The sequence below is a fragment of the Tasmannia lanceolata genome, unplaced genomic scaffold (genome assembly GCF_043159265.1).
Source record: "Tasmannia lanceolata isolate RefF3 unplaced genomic scaffold, GAP_Taslan_0.1 ptg000020l, whole genome shotgun sequence".
Taxonomy (NCBI): domain Eukaryota; kingdom Viridiplantae; phylum Streptophyta; class Magnoliopsida; order Canellales; family Winteraceae; genus Tasmannia; species Tasmannia lanceolata.
The window spans coordinates 10,760,962-10,780,044 of NW_027518697.1; the positions used below are offsets into that span (position 1 = coordinate 10,760,962).

Genomic DNA, 19,083 nt, shown 5'->3' on the forward strand with positions numbered 1-19,083 from the left:
TAATTTGTATATCGCAATATATAGACATTTTCATGCTGTTTTATCAGAATTTATTTCCAAATTTCAACTTGGGTTGAAATAGAATCAACCCGTACCCGACCTGATTTTATGGAAACAGTTCAACTGAATTCCTAAAAATCAACCCGAGTTGCGCCCTAGTAAAACTTAATTTTACTGCTATGTTTATTGATTGGGAATTGCTAGGGACCATCGCAGAAGGCATTTCGAGGATCGGCTGTTGCATGAGCGAACTGCACCCGAGTGGTGAGTTGGTCCCACAGATGCAAGTCCTTTAGTGAAGCAGATGAAACTGCGAAGAACACCAAGTGAGTTGTCCAAGGTTGTACAATTTACCCTTCCATGTTTTTCCTGATTTGCATTATTTTGTGAAATGGGTCGTCTCCTCTAAGACGCTGATAATTGTTTTCCTCAATCTTGATGAAAATTTTAATCTTCATCATGGCTTAATTATATCATTTTCCATTGATAGAAACAAACTAAACTAGTCTCTACAAATCCAATCAGTGTTGTACTATTTTGACCGAGGAGAAGGGGCGCGTTGGCGAAGGCTGAAAAGGCTTCTTAGGGACTTGCTCAAAGTTCTTTCAATCCCATTTATTAATTCTGATAACAAATCGTCTGGTTCTTCGTGAAACTGTTACATGCCAAACTTCTCAAGATGCGACCACCTCAGTGTAGAATTTAGTAACTCTGGCCATTACCCAAACAGAAAATGGACAACGAGCAGTGAAAGAAACATGTGTCAAAGGTTTGGGTTATTTCGCTCTTCAAGAATATCAAGCACACAACTCAACTCAACTCAACTCAACAAAGCCTTTGTCCCAAACTAGTTGGAGTCCGCTAAATGAATCCTTTAGAAAAAATTCATGAAGAAGGTAAAAGGAATCTACCCGGCTCTAATCCTGATTCTAGTTGGGTTCTTCTACGTGGATCATTTTCTTCCTATCTATCCTATCCAAGGTCATGTTCTCTGTTATGTTTCTAGCTATCAATTATTTCCTCATTGTTTCTACCCAAGTTGTCTTTGGCCTGCCCCTACCTCTTTTTACTCCATCAATTTGGCACGAGTTGCCTCTTCTCACCAGAGCATCCAAAGGCCTATGTTGAATATGTCAAAACCATCTTAAGCGATGCTCTCTCATCTTCTCCTCAATTGGTGCCACCTTCACCTTTTTATGAATGTCTTCATTTTTAATTCTATCTAACCTTGTGTGCTCGCACTTCCATCTAAGCATTCACATCTCCGCTACACTCATCTTATGCACATGCTGCTTCTTGGTGGTCTAACTTTTTGAACCGTACAGCAAGGCTGGCCTCACAGCTGTCTTATAAAACTTTCCCTTCAACTTGGTAGGAATTTTACGGTCGCACAGAACTCTTGAGGCAAGCTTCCACTCTAACCAACCTGCTCTTATTCTATGGTTAACATCCTCTTCAATTTCTCCTTCCTTATTTAGAATTGAACCAAGATAGCGAAAGATATCCCTCTTGGATACCTCCTGTCCACTCATATTTACCACATCCTCGTCCCGCCTCCTTACCTTACTAAAGTTGCATTCCATATAGTATGTCTCAGTTCTACTCAATCTAATACCTTTGGATTCCAAAGTAGTTCTCCATAACTCTAGTTTAGCATTTACTCCTGCTTTGGTTTCGTCAATTAATACTATACCATCTGCAAATAGCATACACCACGGTACCTCATCGTGGGTAAGCTCATCCATAACTAGCGTAAAAAGATAAGGGCTTAGAGCTGATCCTTGGTGCAATCCTATTGTAATTGAAAACTCGCTAGACGTGCCATCCGTGATTCGACACTAGTTACTGCTCCATCATACATATCCTTAATCACATCAATATATTTAGTAGGTATTTTTTTCCTTTCAAGGACCCACCACATAACACTCCTGGGAACCTTGTCAAACGCTTTCTTCAAATCAATGAAAACCATATGAATGTCCTTTTTATTTTCTCTAAATCTCTCCATTAACTGCCTAATCAAGAAGATAGCTTCCATAGTCGATCGTTCAGGCATGAAACTAAACTGATTCTCTGACACATTAGTCTCTTTTCTTAGTCTATGCTCAATTACCCTCTCCCAAAGCTTCATGGTATGACTCATTAGCTTAATTCCCCAGTAATTGGTGCAACTCTAAATATCCCATTTATTCTTATAAACATGTACTAATGTACTCTTCCTCCACTCATCAGGCATCTTCTAAGTCTTCAAAATATTATTAAATAATCTAATTAACCAAACCAAACCTACATCACCCAAGCATCTCCAAGTCTCAATAGGAATATCGTTAGTCCCCTAGTCTTACCTAATTTCATTTTTTTCATTACTACTCTTACCTCTGATGTTTGGATTCTACAAACAAACCTCCGATTTGTATCATCAAAAGCGTTATCAAGTTCTCCCAAATTCGCTACGGGTTCTCCATTAAACAATTTATCGAAGTAACTTCTCCACCTCTCTTTAACATCGTTTTCTTTTACTAACAATCTTTGATTCTCGTCTTTGATGCATTTTATATGATTCAAGTCCCTGCTCTTCCTTTTTCTTATCTTGCAAGCTTGTAGACATCTTTTTCACCCTCCTTCGTCTTTGATGCATTTTATATGATTCAAGTCCCTACTCTTCCTTTCTCTCGGCAGGCTTGTATTAAGGGAATTACTCGACATTTTGCTTGCTCAACTTGGTAAGTCTCCTGCTTGTGATGCTAATTTTGTGAAGTTCAAAGACTACTTTGATCATATAATGTTTCAGTTCTGTTAACTTACCAACTTCTCCAAAAGCTTAAGCTGTTGGAGAAAAGCGTTATTTATCTTTTATACTTCAACACTCCCCCGCACGTGTGGCCCACTTGGCAAACACGTGGCACAAGTGGTCCCACTTTGGGACGACTACGGCATGTGGATTTTTCCTATCCGGGAGGTTTAATCTCGAGAGCTTTGGCTCAGATACCATGTTAACTTACCAACTTCTCCAAAAGCTTAAGCAGTTGGAGAAAGGCGTTATTTATCTTTTATACTTTAACAAGTCCAAAGCCTGTTAGGTTGAGGAAATAGATGATTTTTTCAACAATGTGGAATTTGTGAGGACCTCTTTGGACCACAAGGAAGAAGAATTCGCTCAATTTCAACCTGTCAATAAAGGTGTGATAATGCTAGCTCTACTATCTTTTAATGATGACAGAATGAAGGCTCGGCGACTGATAGAAGAATTACACAGGGAGTTAGGCTTCTGTTTCAAGCCAAAGAGATCGATGAAGAAGAAGCTTGGATCCGAAATCACTATAAGGGTAAATCTCAGCTCACCACTGCAATTAGGCTTCTGTTTCAAGCCACCATTTACAATATATGGTTCGAGCAAAACAGTAGAGTCCACAACAAACCCATAAGACGCAAGCAGCAAATTCTTCGGAATATTCTCCAAGAAGTCAAAGTGAAGCTGATCGTCCTCCAAAGCAATGATCAAAATAATCCTCAGAGTCTCTCTTGTGCCAGTCTTTTCAATCTCCCTGTTATTCCTAAGGAAAATTACCAGAAATTCTGCTCTTGGGAAAAACCCGATAACAAAACAGTTAAAATCATCACTGATGCTTCTCTGGCCAATGATCAAATCCTCGGTTCTATGGAGGCCTGGCAAATCCCTCACACCTGGAGGGAAGCAAATGCTGTTGCTGATTGCTTATCTAAGTGGGATTGCCCCCTCAAAGGCGAAGACAGGACCCTCCCGAATGTCCCTTCTCCCCTGCATGATCTGATAGAGCAAGATGCCTTGGGATCCATCTATACTCGGATGTAGCACTCTGATGGATCTGATTATCCTTTTCTCTTCGGGTCCCTTCGACACTGTTTTTTTAAAAACAATTCAATCCTTTTTCCTTCTCATGACAGCCTTCTCCTTGTTTGTTTTATTGTTCTTCATCTGTACCAGGAGTGTTCTTTATTTTGATTGTACGTATCTTTTGGGAGTCTGTTCCCTTTGGGCTTACTTTTAAGCCTCCTTAAGTTTGTATTTCTGATTTTTTGAAATGAATCTGGTGGGGGTCCTGCCTAACTCCAGCTTACTCACCAAAAAAAAAAAAAAAAAATCACACAGGGAAATCCGTCAGTTTTATCAATGTCAAAAGTGGTCAAGAAGAATAAAGTAGGTAATTTAGAAGAAATGAAGAATTTGTTCAAACACACCGAAATCCTAAAATGTCACTTTGAGGGTGAAGAAAAATGGGATTTGAGGAAGGAGCAAGTGAAGGATGTACTGAAACGGATCGATATAGAATAGGAAGACTTGGAGCAAACAAATTGTGTTTGTATATTCCAAAGTAAAACGTCACAGATAAAGCTCTTTGAGCTGTTGGTCTTTTTTTGAAGACCTCCTCGTTGTAGAGCATTCTCATATTCCATTTGCCTTGAGTAGCAGCGTTGCTGCCATTACCTCTTCGGACTAGCCATGAGACATACATTTTTATTCCTATTTTTCTCTTCACTCCTTTTCAAAAAAAGAATAGGAAGACAGCTTCAAAGTTGTTTTAGATTGATTTGAAAACTTTAGATGTTTAATTTTGGCCTTTGGCCATGGTCTGTAATTTGTCCATAAGGCCACATACTATTTTTCTTTTCTTTTGCTTAAGATGTTTGCTGATACTTTATTTTCTTGGCCTCTTAGTGGGATCGTTTTCATTTTTTCTTAGCCAAGTTATTTTATTATCTCCATATTCTGTCATAAAGTATGGTAATATGGTTTGAGGAATTTAGCATTGAGCTTTAGTGACTGCAAAAGGTAGACAACCATGGATTGCCTATGACTGAAAGAGCCCCCTCATCCCTAAGGTCCTAACCATCTGACCAACATAGTTTTTCCTCTACTATCAACTGTGCTTATGTCACCAAACATGTCAGAGGGCTAGGATCATCTTCTTGATGAGATGTTTTTGTAATAGCCTATCTAGGGTAAGGACCACTTCAAGAAAAATAGGATTTCTAGACAGAAATATTTCAGTCGCTATTTTACCATCACTATAAAAGAATAATGGCAGACAATTATAATTATTGTCGCATTTAAAATAATCCATTGCTAAATCACTTTTTACGGGGCGCTTATTAATCAACCATCGTGATAGATACACAAAATACATTTAGGGGCCGTTTGGATACGCGGATTTTAGAATCCGGGATTTCTTCAAAATTGTAGCTAAGAGACGAGAGAAGAGGTAGACCAGCCGTTGTTTTTGACTCATTTTTTACTTCTCGCCCTTCTTTCCATTGGCAAGATAGTAGCAGATCCTCCCATATTTCCAGGTTTTAGAAATCTTAGGATGTTGGAGAGATTTTTAAAACCTGAATTTCTCACTTAAAATCCAACAAACGCTGTCAGGACAGCATACAACAGCTTGATCATGAACCCTCTTTTACACTGTTTTCAAACTAAAAACCTGGATTCTAAAATCCACATATCCAAACGGCCCCTTAATGTTTACGGCTCATAACAATAGCCGGTGGGACCCACTATGCCACCCCAGACGTACCACACTAAACCATACCTTTTACCAATTTAGGTTGTCCAATATTGTGATGTATCTAGGATATATTTGGTAGGTCCCATTGTATCTAAGAGATATTTGTGGCATCACACTAAACCATACCTCTTACCAATTTAGGTTGTCCAATATTGTGATGTATCTAAGATATATTTGGTGCGTCCCATTGTCTAAGAGATATTTGTGGCATCACGTGGCTCTCTAAAAATAACAATCATTTTTAATGCAAAAACAACAATATCTCCAAGGAGATAACATGAAATCTCTACACTAATGTGTTTGAGTTGATCACTCTTATTGTTGTCTCTTTATGCAATGGTGCTTAACTTTAGTCTCTTCTTGCTGTGACTTAAATGTTCTAGCTATATAAGGTGCATGTAAACACTGTTTTTCATTTCCTTTTTACTTTTAAGGGGATGCCACAGCTAATTTCCAGGCCCTGAATTAGACTTCACTTTTATAAATATAAATAATCAAGCCTAAACATTTTTTTGTAGGTTAGCTGGGATTGAACCTCTGACCTCAAGTTTGAAGAACAAAGTCTTTACCATTGAGCTAGAAGCTCAACTCCTTGTCAAGCCTAAACTTGCGTTTTGGATTATCGGAATCAAGTATTAGAATCGGCATCCTATTCTTATTCACCTCAAAAGGGAATGGAAAAATTAAAGCAAAAAAATTAATTTAAAAAGTTCTAATAAGAATTTCATTTCGGCTAGACATGATCAGAATATTGCCTCTTGGACATAAGATGCTAATTCCAGCGACCGATTCTTGCAATCCAAACACATTTAGGTTGTGTTTGGATTATAGGAATGAGGAATGGGTATGGGTAATAAATTCCAATCCCATTCCAATTCCCCAGGTAAACGGAATGTCCATTCCGATTCAAGTCTTTGTGTAAGCAGCATAAGGATGTTACCAATACCGAAATATCTGCTTCTAAAATAGTTAAACCAAAGTTTATACTAACCCATAATTCACAACAAGATGTACTTCAATATATATAGGGCAGTGATAAATCGACTCCACATGTGTCTTTCTCTCTCCTCTTGATAAATCGACTCCCCATGTGTCTATCTCTCTCCTCTTTCTCTCTCTAACCTAGAGGAGAGAGAAAGACACATGGGGAGTCGATTTATCAATTTGGGGAGTCGATTTATCACTCCCCTATATATAATAAAAGAACAAGACAAAGGGATAGGAATGGTAGAAAATGAAACCTTCAAAACGTGGAGAAAATTAGGCAAAGTTGCTACAAATCACCACCTTGCATACAATGGAGCTTCAATGGAGGTCTTTTTAGTTAAAAACTCCGTACAAAATTCCAACAAATAAAAATAAATAGAGACCGGATAGGTGAATGGAGAATGGAGGATTTATTGCTTAGGAAATTGGTGGTGGGTAAAAAAATAGAGATTTAATTAATTGCTGGGGGAAGTGGTGGTTTGTTTAGATTTTCAAAGAAGAGGTTAAATTTGAAATAGAAAGGAATTGAGGATGGTGGGATGATTGAGAAAAATATGGAGCGGACGTGTGTTACTCACACACGTACAAACTAGGCCAACAAAATGACGAAAATGCGGTTGGGTAAAAAATTATCTTTTTGTCCTCACAACATCTATAAAAATAAAATAAAATAAAACTAAGCAATACTAGTGTTACGTGCCTAATTGACCATAACACAAATAAACAAAAACAAAAGAGAGAGGAGGGGGAAAGGTTGATCTGGGGCAACCGGACCTCCTAACGACTCAATTCGATAGGTGCCATTACTCTACTAAACATAGTCATCTTTGATGCCAATTTTTTTTCTTCTTCTCATTTCATTGAAATACAACTACTTAAATACAAACACAAAGGTAGTTACACATGGGCTACCCACTTTCCTACTTAAAAGACACATAAGAAACAACCAACACCCACACCCTAAACTCCATAAGCCATAGCTAAATAAAAACTACAGCCATAACTAAATAAAAACTACATTCTAACCCACCCCACATACATCATAAGAAAATGCACATAACAACTAGCTTCCAAAAAATACACCTTAAAAATTTAACAAAGCCTTTGACCATTGAGCCTGAGGCTCAATCCCCATGATAGGCTATTATAATTATTCTAAAGACACTTCTTTTTTTATGGAGTATTTTCAAGTGACATTTTTTGAAGGAGTATTTTATTGTGAAAGAGTGCTTTGATGTCCTCTCTCTCTCTCTCTCTCTCTCTCTCTCTCTCTCTCTCTCTCTATATATATATATATATATATATATATATATATATATATATATATATGAGAAAACGGTTCCTACACATATGTGTAGAGAGTTCTCTACACACTAGCTTAAAATACAGTGGGGCCCCACATTGTTTGGGTGATCCAAGCCATCCATTTTAAAGGCCCTCACATAGATAGGGTGTCTACAAAAAATCAGATCCATAGGATCATCCCAACCCTACGATTTGTGGAGGTAAAATGGATGTCTTTAAACCTTCACAAATTAGTCCATTTTTTGCCTCCACAGTTCGAATGGTTAGGATGATCCTATGGATCTGATTTTTTGTGGACACCCTATCTATGTAAGGGCCTTAAAAATGAATGGTTTGGATCACCCAAATAATATGGCCCCCACTGTATTTTAAGCTAGTGTGTAGATAACTTATCTACACATATGTGTAGGAACCGTTTTCTCATATATATATATATATATATATATATATAAAGGTTTGACGTCTCATTTCAAACAAGCCTTTAGAATTATCTAAGATTTTCAAAAAAAGTGTATTTCAGGTCCTCCTGTTTCATCAAGTACAGGCATATTGGTTCACTATTGAACTTGGGGTGCAACCTTAGATCGGTAGTTTGAGGGCATTGTATCGTCGGGACTTTGAGACTTTAATTTCACGCAGCCACCTGCATCAGTGGGATAAGTAAGTCTTTAAGATAGAGCGTAAATTGGCATTGGACTAACTCATACTGGTGTGGCTCTTTGGCTTAAAGTCATGGGTATGCTCCACATTGACGCGAGTTCGAATCCCCCAGGCTTACCCGATGCGTGTGGTTTACGTAGGAAATAGTCCCGCCCTAAAAACTTGGGGAGGGGATACCCGATGTCATAAAAAAATAAAGGCGTGGGACTTTATTTTCACATAGCCACCCGCACAAGGAAATAAGTCTTTCATGCAGTCATATTCATCATTCCATATTCATCTCGTCTTTTGTACCTTGATTATTTGCATCCCTGTTGTTTGATTATACATCCTACAGATTTGTCACAATAATCTAAATACTTTTATTCCTCACTGCCTGGTAAAAACCTTTTACGATTAGAGCATTTAAATACATTTATTCTTCACTGCTTGGTAAAAACCTTTAAGATGAGCCTTAATTGGCTTCACCAGCCTAATTCCTTGTTCCTACACTTGTTTCTATATCTTGTGTTTCGTACTCTGATCATTTGCATCCCCGTTATTTGATTATACATCAGACAAATCTCTCCCAACAATTTTAAGACGTATTATTTTTCATTTGGTACAAGCCTTAATTGCCTGGCCTCGCCATTTCCTTGTTTCTATACTTCATTCCATATTCCTTCTGATCTTTCATGCAGATACTGTACATCCTTTCAATAGAAAATCAGAGGTTGGAAGTGGTACTGTACATCCTTTCAGTGCGATCACCTTCCACCCAAGTTAGCTTTTAAATGTCTTGCTGTTGTCATTTAGGCCATATTTGGATTGCTGGAATTTTCTGGAAAAGTTTGGAAAGGAAAAATATTCATAAAATTTCCTACTTTTTTTACACATAAAAAAAAAAAAAAAAAACTTTGAGCCAATCCTATTCAATTTGTACTAAAGAGGGACCTTCAATTTATGATAATATCCTTCTAAATTAACCATAATCATACCATTTCCCTCTAAATCTTGGAAAGAAAAAAAAATTCCCTCAAAAATGTTTTCATTGCAATCCAAACATGGCCTTAGTACTCCCTCTGAAACTCCCTGAATTTGGTTCTGGCAGATAAGGTACATTAGCAACTGGAGCATGGGATGGGTAAGCACATGTGGGATGGCCACAACAAGAAAAGATTATATCAGGTAATATTTGCAAAAGCAATTTTAGCTTCATCGTACCCAAGAAGTACATAGATAACAGGACTTCACAGTATAAAAATATACTCTAGCATCAAGTTACATGTATGAAGAGGGAGACAATATCTCATCACCACTGTACCCTGTTACAGAAACAGAAGGCTACAATTGTTCTAATTTTTGATGCACATACTATGTTGTGCTTTGTACTTGATGCATTTCCTTATCTGATAAGATTTTGCCATTAGAATCTATCTGGACCCGCTCGGAGCTGCTAGTGCACCAGCGCTCGCGGCTCTACCGCGCATGGCTTTTGATTGAGCTAGCATCTCATCATAGTTCTGGTTTGAAACAAGATTACAGTCAGGGAAAAGGGCATGGAAACAATTTTTATGTATTGGAGGCAAATTTGAAGTTAAAAGGCTTACCCTTTTCTCGAATGCAGCATCCCGTGAATCGGTTAACTTATCTGCAATACCATATGCAATGGCTTCTTGTGATTGGAAATATTTCGGGCGTTGTATATCTTTCTCAATTTCTTCCTTTGGTTTTCCTATTCCTTTAGCTAGCAACTCAAGGTAGTAGTCTGTGTTGGCATCTAGCTCTTTTGCCTGTGCAATGGTAAAATCGGAGGCATATGAATATGAGAGAGAGAGAGAGAGAGAGAGAGAGAGAGTACCTTAATCCACATATCAATGACTGCTCCACTTGATCTATTGACTTTTGGCAGATACAATTTCGCTGCAGGTGGAAAGAATATAGTGTTTTTTTAATGGTATCAAAAGAATATAGTTTTAAGACACACAAATTAACTAGCTTTTGTTAGTTTGTAGATAAAATATGAAAATACTAGAGGCATTCGGCTGTAGAGCACGGAATCCTTTGGCACCAAGTGATAAGAGCATTGCTGCTTGACCATATGCCATGCCGCAGTTCACTGTGTAAATTTTGGATTTGCAGTACTGTTGAGAGACAGAGAAACAAATGGATATTTCATTATGTGCCTAATTAAAACTGTGATTATTATAATCAAGACTGAAATAAATCTTTTTTTTTTTTTTTGAAAGATAAAGAAGATTATCACCAAAGGGAAGACTGAAAAAAAAATCTAATCATGGTATAACCCTTTAATTATCTAAATATTTCGGAGTCAAGAGCATACATCAAAAGGACCAAATAACATCACTACGTCGGGGAAATGCTTGGTAAGGGGGTTACTTTTATAGATATGAGTTCCAAAGACGGTTTAGGTTTCAAAATTTTAAGTGACCATACCATTCAGTTTTGTGGAATGGAAGAATATATAATGAAAAAATACTCCCACTTCGCAATATCATGCTATACTACTGATATTTATCAAGAACGTTCATTTTTGTTTCAATAGTTAGATGTAATTCATTAAAAGAAGCATGGTGCCAATCCATGTTTCATTACCTTTAAGAGCCATGGGAGCCCAGGGGGAATAAATAGAAACCACATTGGTGCTATTAGATTGGTTTTCTTTGATGGAATGATTAAAAACAAAAAACTACCAAATCTTTATCCACCATGCAGGGATCCAAATAATCCAACCTCATCATCAGCTGACTAGAGCACATGCTGAAACGAAAACGAATGACCCTCCATGGTGTCCAGAAGCTCCTGCACAGCATCTGCAAACCTCCAAAGAAAATTGAGGCAACACCTAATCCAATGGATGACGTTAAGCAAATCTCCATCCACCACGAACTAATCCAAGAGCACTAGATCCACTAGAAGGATCCCATGCAAAATGGTGAGAACCTTCTCCTCTTTGGGGTCAGAAACACCAATATGACAAGAAAATGCCAAAGACACTAGAGTCTCCAACTCTTTTGAGAATAATGAAGCGAACCCTGACCTAATGGATGACGTTAAGGGAATCCCCCTGCAGCACGAGCAAATCCAAGTGTGCCTGATCCACTAGACAGATACGTGTGCAACTTGGGTCAGGCTCAACCTGAACCCGTCGGGCTCATCCGGAACCCATTGGGTTCAACGGGTTCGGGTTGGGCTGGTGCTTTGATAAATCGGGTTGTGTTACGGTTACCAAATGCCAATACCATTTTTCACGTCAATCAGCCTACTGCTAGCAAGTAACTATTCATTGTGTACGGAAAGATGAAGTTAAAAAAATAATCAAGGAAATGCAGCAAGCTTGCCAAACAGTTTAAGAGGATCTAGCACCATTTTATCTTACTTCTTGACCATAAATCCTAAATAAGAACAGTTAACTCTTAAACAAATAAATAATATGCTTACAGCCATGGTATCAGCAATTGCATATGCCTCAGTTTCAGATCCAACGGTCTCCCTTTTCTCATTCTGGACCACAGCAAGAAAGAACATTATTAGCATGGAGGGCGTTACACTGAACGTAATTCAAGCTGCTTCAGAGAATACATCCCACAGACAAAATCTTTATATATCCGTTCAGTATTTAAATCATAAGAGATTTCATTCAAGGGCTAACCTGTGTCCCAGATGAATTTATATATAAATATATGGGCTTCGACGGGTTATCATAATCCAACCACATAAGTTGTGCTACAAGAAGCTCAGTTACTGCCGGAACAATCTGTTATCACAATGAAATACAGCACAGGATCAAAACTGGTCAAAGAGAAAACCACGAGAAAACCATTCAAAAAGAAAAGAAAAGAAAAAAACCACGAGAAAATCTGAGATTGTATATGCAACAGTAATAAAGTTAGATCAGAATAAATATCTTACAGGCATGCCCAGGTAGCAAATTCGAGCATCTAAGAGTAAAGAAGGCAAATCCGGTGGAGCGGATCGGGGCCTTCCATATCCTCGAGCTCCTCCACGATACATGCTTACACTCATACTGTACCTTGAAGGACCATCCATACCCGATCCTGATAAGCTATACATCCCGCCATTATCTAGATAGTTCCTTGCGGAAGAAATATTTTCCTGCCACCATATTCTTAAACATGAGATTTCAAGAAAAATTTCAATCTCGTGCGGATAAATAACTTTTATGGGGAAACTTTTGGCACTGATTTGGATACTATGATGAATATCTACTTTGGTAACGATACAACTACTAATACACATCATCTTCCCAAATGGTTGAGAAAGAAATATATGTAACATCTACGGAGTAAATACTAAAAGGTGATTTATTGTCAAGTAAAATGTGAAGATACAACAATAGAAAAGTAAAAAAAGTGGACCTCCGTGACTTTTTGGGACTGTCTTGTAGCAGGGTTATCCTCTGTCATGAACATGTCCATCTGTGATGCAGAAAGTCCATACAGGTGTTTCGGAGCATTTTTGAAATTGTCCATCACTGCAAAAAAAAAAGTGATTTTTTAATGCAGAATTCCAAGACAATTAGAATTGTTCTTTTTTATTAGCTTCAAGGAGATAATATTAAACCAGAAATAAATGCTAACTATCTGAACCAAATTGAACTGAAAGTGCATGCTTTTATGAAGCAATATTATCATAAGGAATTTGTTAGCGTCCATCGCAGAAGGCCTTCGCAAATGGGCTGTTGCATGTGAGAGAAGCCACCTCATGAATGAAGACAAAATCTGCTGAAAAGTGAGCCTGTGTGGCTGCTTTCACATGCAACAACCCATCAGTGAAATGCCTTTGGCGATGGACACTAGCAAATTCCTTGTCATAATTTCATGATATCTAATGAAAGAGCTGACCAGCTATAGACCAGAGCGACGCAAGAGAGTTTGGTAGCAGATATTGATTATTAGAGGGTTTTCAGCATTATTTTATTAGTTTATTATTAGTTGATGAACGGTGAGTACATTAGCCATTTTCCTTTAGTTAACTTGGAGTTTTAATTAGTAGTAGGAGTGTTTTAGGAAATTCACTAACTAATATAATTGAAGGGGGGGGGGGGGGGGGGGGTATTAGGGATATGGAAGTTTCTATTCAGTTTTGAAAATCGTTAAGTGTGGGTATTTGGAGGAGAAGAACCAGCTAGGTTTTTCCTCTCATTTTTTTCTTTTCGCATCTTCTCTTGGTTGATTTCATCTGATAAAGAAAATCCATCCACCTTGTTGGTTGTTGTTTCTCTCTACTTCGATGCATCGATTTTTTTCATCAGAGCAAGGATTCATATCATTCTTGCTTTGGCTATGACAAATAGAGGAAGATTAACCCAACATCAAAGGGATGATCTATTTTTAGATATCGCCCAGCAAGTGGTTACCTTATCGCAGGAAGTTCAAGCCTTGCATAGGGGGCAACCTGGTGATGGTTGTGTGCCTAAGCAACAATCGACCTTTGTAACCCGAGATGGACTGAAAGGTGACTTAGGTGAAGAACATGGAGGAGCACTCATATAGCTCTCTGGAAAAGGTAATGATATCAATCCTTTTTATGAGGATGATGAAGGGCAATGCAACCCTAAGCTCATATTGAGGGGTGTTGAGGAAGAGAAACAACGCCTCAATATCAAAGAGAAAGTGGAATGGACCGGAGATCGTACCACTATTATAAGTAAGGGATGAAGGTTGATGTGATGCATCTGAAGACTTTCTTCGACTAGATGATGGGCATGGATACATTATTTGGGCGGAAATACATGCCGGTTGATCGAAAGGTGGCTACAGCTATATATTGACAGCGTTTTGGTGGAGTCCCGAGCTCTGGTAGAGAAACCAAGGATTGGGACTGGGGAGCATATGAAGATAGAATTGAAGAAAAAATGCCTGCCCCTCAACTAAAAGCCATAGTTTTAAATTTTGTTGTTTCGGTCTTGGCCATGGTCGAAACGAAATTCCAATGTAATCGGTATCGGTTTGTTTACAGGATTTAGGCGAAATTTCACCAAAATTTTGGGTTATTTCCAAGATTTCCATCGAAATTTTATTTACACCGAAATTTCCCCGAATTTTTTTACTGGATTTTAAATGATTTCAGCCGAAATTTCCACCGAAATATTTTGATTTCGGTGGTGGCCGAAATTGACACCGAAACCGAAATTTAAATCCTTGCCACAAGTGAAGCGTTAGCAAGGAAATTTAAATCAAATAGTGAAGTAATATGGGCGTTCACAGGTATGACTGGGACAGCTGATGCAAGTGAAGCGGAAGTAAGGGAAGCACGCCAATGTATCAAACTCCTAAATAAAGATTCTATGAAAAAGACAATCGTGGAAGGCGACTCCATGAATGTGATCCGCTGGTTTAGAGGGTCGAAGGTCCCTCCTTGGAGACTCGCACAGTTGTTTGACGAGATTCAGGATATGATAGGGAATTCCTCAATATCATTTATGCATGTAAGGAGATCCGCCAATAGTGTGGCAGATGGTCTAGCTCGCCGAGGCGTGGGGACTGGAGACGTTGGACTTCCTTCCGTCGTGATTATCTTTGATTTCTTTCTAAGACTATGTATTCTGTCTTCTTTTCCTTTTGTAATCTAGGGGGTTGACCACCTCGGTCTTCTCCTTTTCCTTATGAATGAAATTACATCCATTCAAAAGAAAAGAAGGAAATGGCGATGGGAGAATATACATACGCATTCAACAACCTATGTTTGCGCAATTGGTTTGTTGAACAAGATGAGATTGCTGCTTCTCAATACTTGACAGGGCAGAGGATACAAATTAGAGAACAACAGATCGCTGCCAGGATATGGATAGTTGACGAGGCATATTAGCTTGGTTTAAGGGTAGAAGAATATCTCAAGAAGAAATCCTCTTCTCAATGTAAAGACGTGGTGACTGATGTTAGGAGGGGTTGGCCAAGTGGTGTCGGACAAAATCCAAAGCGAGAGAAGGGTGAAATTGGTTGCATGTCGTTTGAATGTCCAAGGAGTCGAACAAATCTGACCAAGAAAGAAGAATATGCCGGCAACGACATTGAAGATGAACAAATCTGACTAATCACTCCTTTCTCAAGGCATTCGAATTAGATTTCTATAGTCTGTCTCTTAGAAGCACGAAGCGGGTGCAGGGGCGGGGGCGGAAGCGGGAGCGGGAGCGGGGAAGCGTAGGGTCTAGAAGAGTCTAAGTTTGGGAGCGCCATGGGAGCGTGTATGTAATATTTTCTTGATATATCTTTCAAAATTCAAGTACATCAAAAAATAATAGTTTCTAACAATTTTCATATGTATCTTTCAAAATTTAAGTACATCTAAAAGCTAATTTCTAACCATCTTCACCATCTTCATTTGTGTGCACTCGTTCCTCGTGCCTTTTGAAGTTGCACAAGCCTTTGTGCTTGCTCCAATGAAGTACTTCGAAGAGTTGGAGGAGTTTGATGTGAGGAAGATAGTGATGGTGGGACTTATAAAGTAACAGAAGCAGGCTGGGAGTGTCATTAGAGCGGTTCCCGTCTCTCTGGGGTCGCGCTTCTTGGAAGCTCCTTCCTAAGGAGCGCCGAATTGAGGTTCCAAGGTGGGAGCGGCACCCCAAGAGAAGGTTCCTGCTTCTAAGGTCTGTCTAGAGAATCGATCTCTTCTTTTAATTTTACTTTAATGACCATAAGTTTTAGTAAGTTATCTTTATTCCATTTTTACAGGGTCGTCTTGAGAACTTTAAGTTTACAGAAGAGCCTAATTAGCGACTTGTCGACTTCATTAATTACCGACTGCCACTGAGGTCAACCCTTAACAACTGTGTCAAAGAGCTAGCTATATAATTTGAAGCATGCCACCACCTGAAACATGCTAGTGTGACCGATCCATGCTATATAATCTATGCTATCAGTCTCTTCCGAAACTACTTCTGTCAGGGTGTAATGCGGCAATGTGACAGGTCTCACACCCTCACACAATGAATGATAGTGAGTAGAAATAATAAGAGTATTGGACTGCCGACTCTACTCATCTAGCTGATAGATAGTATCAATGCCCTTACAGCCACTCAAGCGAGTCATATTGTGCATCCTTTTTTTGAGATATAGATTGTGCATCCTTTAAGAACTTATTGATTCCATTTTCTTAATATGACATACATCTATGACAGTCTTGGATAATTGGTTCACATACACACCCTTGGGATTGTTTTTTTAGTATGCATACTCCCTGCACAAGATTTCTGCCTTGAAGAAGTTCCAACAAGAGTTTACAATCTAACAGAACAACATGCATATATTTTGACATTATCTCTGAACTCTAACAGGCTTAGATACTTGAAACATTATTTGGGATTCAAGATATAACAACATCAAGGAAGAGAAGAATCTAAGTTTCTATGAGGAAACAAAAAACAGAGAAATCTCAGTACCTTTTGCATACAGGTTTTCAGAGTGATTCTCCACTTAAATATGTCTTAAGTCTTAACAAACCCTGTCCATATAGTTAGCCTGTTATCTTCATGACAAAAGTAGCAATCCCCTAATCATTTACTTATGTTGATTATCACATGCACATTACATGTATCAAATATTCTCTACCATATGTTCAGTGATGAATCACTGGTTAACTGTATCCATGTTGCACTAAGTAAAAGGACTTATAACGCTTGAGTAAGTCGAAAGTGAATTCACACTTGCTCGCAATATTGAGAAGAACCCCTTCGCCCATTACATACTTTGTTCACTGTCAATTGACCATGCTTGTGGCTTAAGTCACCTTTGATCAGCTCTTATTTAAACGGCAAGGTTATTGTGAATGCAGGAGAATGAGAAAGAAGCATGTACCCATTGATCACATATTGATGTGCCTTCTACTTCTTTTTGTAAGCTGGTTGGATTGACATAGCGGACTCAAAGAGCCACTCCATGAACTAAAAAGCCACTCCCAATATTAAATGTGTTGAGTCCATAAATTGATGGACCAAATTCAACATAATCCTGCTGACCAAACTACTAGAAATGACGTGGGTCTCAAGCTAAATGAAGAAATGAACCCCACAAACAAACTAAATTATGGGATGTCCTGGAAGAACTACAAATTGAACCCAAGCCCCAATGAGAGTAGATTGAACACGTTGGAGATCTCTAATGAGTTTGTTACGTATTCCTACAATGGAAATCTAAGATTCCAGTTCCTCTAAGTAGTGTAAATGACAGAATCATTATCCATATTTTCTAAGTCAAATTCATATTTTACGCTATCGTTTCCCCGAAACTTCTACCTACGAATTAATTGGTTGTTTGTTTTATCTACACAGTATATTGCAAAATACTCACCCATCACATCAAAATCACCAACAAAAACATGTCATTTCCACAGTTCAATCTAAACAACCAAAACCCTAACTTTTTTCAACAATATCATAAGAACCCATGAAATAAAATTGCATAAACTCAAAAAGGAAATCAAAAAAGAAAAATCAAATGAAAAAACTAGAATGGAAAATTAGGGTTTGCTGACATCAAAATTATCTACACAGTTTATTGCAAAATACTCACCCATAACATCAAAATCACCAACAGAAACATGTCATCTCCACAGTTCAATCTAAACAGCCAAAACCCTAACTTTTTTCAACAATATCATAGGAACCCATGAAATAAAATTGCAAAAACACAAAAAGGAAACAAAAAAAGAAATCAAATGAAGAAACTAGAATTGAAAAATAGGGTTAACTGCGACTCACATCCGTCCTTAAGATTTTCTTCTCGGAATCTTTTGGGTATGTGGTCATAACTGCAAGCTGAAGGGGGCTGAAATTTTTGGGCTATCCTTTTCTGTTTATGAAGAGGAGATAAGAAAAGATTGGAGCTAGGCAGAAAAGAGCTCTTTTGGGATCCAAACCCTAGACCCAGTTCCCGATTTCTAGACGTTGGAAGCTCGTCGAGGGAGGATGAGATGGTGGTGGCTAAGGACGAGATTAGAGACGTCGCCATGACTGTATCTCTCTGTAATTCGAGCTATTCAGTAATACAAAAACAAAACCCACACAAATAGAAAACAACTTAAGAAGGAAAGGCTGGGGATGTTTGAGACTTTAAATGTGGTGGAGTGTTTCACACCGTTTATATCCCTTTTGTTTTGTTTTTGGGTTAGTAAGAAACTTAAGCCTTACTAGAGGGGTATATCTTTCTTTTCAAAATGGTATTATCTAAGTCATGTAAGATCAGAGAGGGGTATTTTGGTCATTTGTCCAGACAGGAAGGTTATACCTTTGTTTTTAAGTTGGTGTTGTCTCATTTGGTTGAAGGGGTATTTAAGTAATTTAACCTTGTTGAAAGGGTATATATCTTGGTTTTAAGGTTTTGCTAACACCCGTTAAGGTGCATTGGAAATTATATTTTACAATCATTTTACACACTATTTGATAAAAAATACTCATATTTAGTGAATTTATTATCAAAAGATGCGGAAAATATTATTCCCGATGCACCTTAACGGGCGCCCTTAGGGCACTAGTTAGCAAAACCCTTGTTTTAAATTGGCAATGTCTCATTTCTACAAGAGGTTGAGTGTGGGTATTTTGGTCATATTTGTAGTGCAAGTCATGTGC

The 19,083-nt window shown here is 38.2% G+C and overlaps 1 protein-coding gene across 1 annotated transcript; it reads right to left on the reverse strand.

Moving 5' to 3' along the window:
* Positions 1 to 9,637: 9,637 nt before the first annotated feature.
* Positions 9,638 to 18,603, reverse strand: CLPR1 (CLP protease proteolytic subunit 1). Its single transcript, XM_077364508.1, has 9 exons — positions 18,217 to 18,603; positions 12,878 to 12,993; positions 12,411 to 12,614; positions 12,151 to 12,255; positions 11,940 to 12,002; positions 10,510 to 10,621; positions 10,339 to 10,400; positions 10,088 to 10,270; positions 9,638 to 10,000 (listed from the first exon to the last, which is right to left on the reverse strand). Exons 1-9 carry the CDS (start codon positions 18,464 to 18,466, stop codon positions 9,911 to 9,913), a joined length of 1,185 nt encoding a protein of 394 aa, XP_077220623.1. The 5' UTR covers positions 18,467 to 18,603; the 3' UTR covers positions 9,638 to 9,910.
* Between the last annotated feature and the right edge of the window lie 480 nt (positions 18,604 to 19,083).

Coding starts and splice junctions, on each gene's coding strand:
- CLPR1 (XM_077364508.1), bottom strand. CDS start 18,466: ATGGCGACGTCTCTAATCTCGTCCTTAGCCACCACCATCTCATCCTCC. Junction 12,256..12,410: donor TTTGCTACCTGGGCATGCCT/GTAAGATATTTA, acceptor TTGTGATAACAG/ATTGTTCCGGCAGTAACTGA. Junction 10,401..10,509: donor TCTACAGCCGAATGCCTCTA/GTATTTTCATAT, acceptor TTCCACCTGCAG/CGAAATTGTATCTGCCAAAA.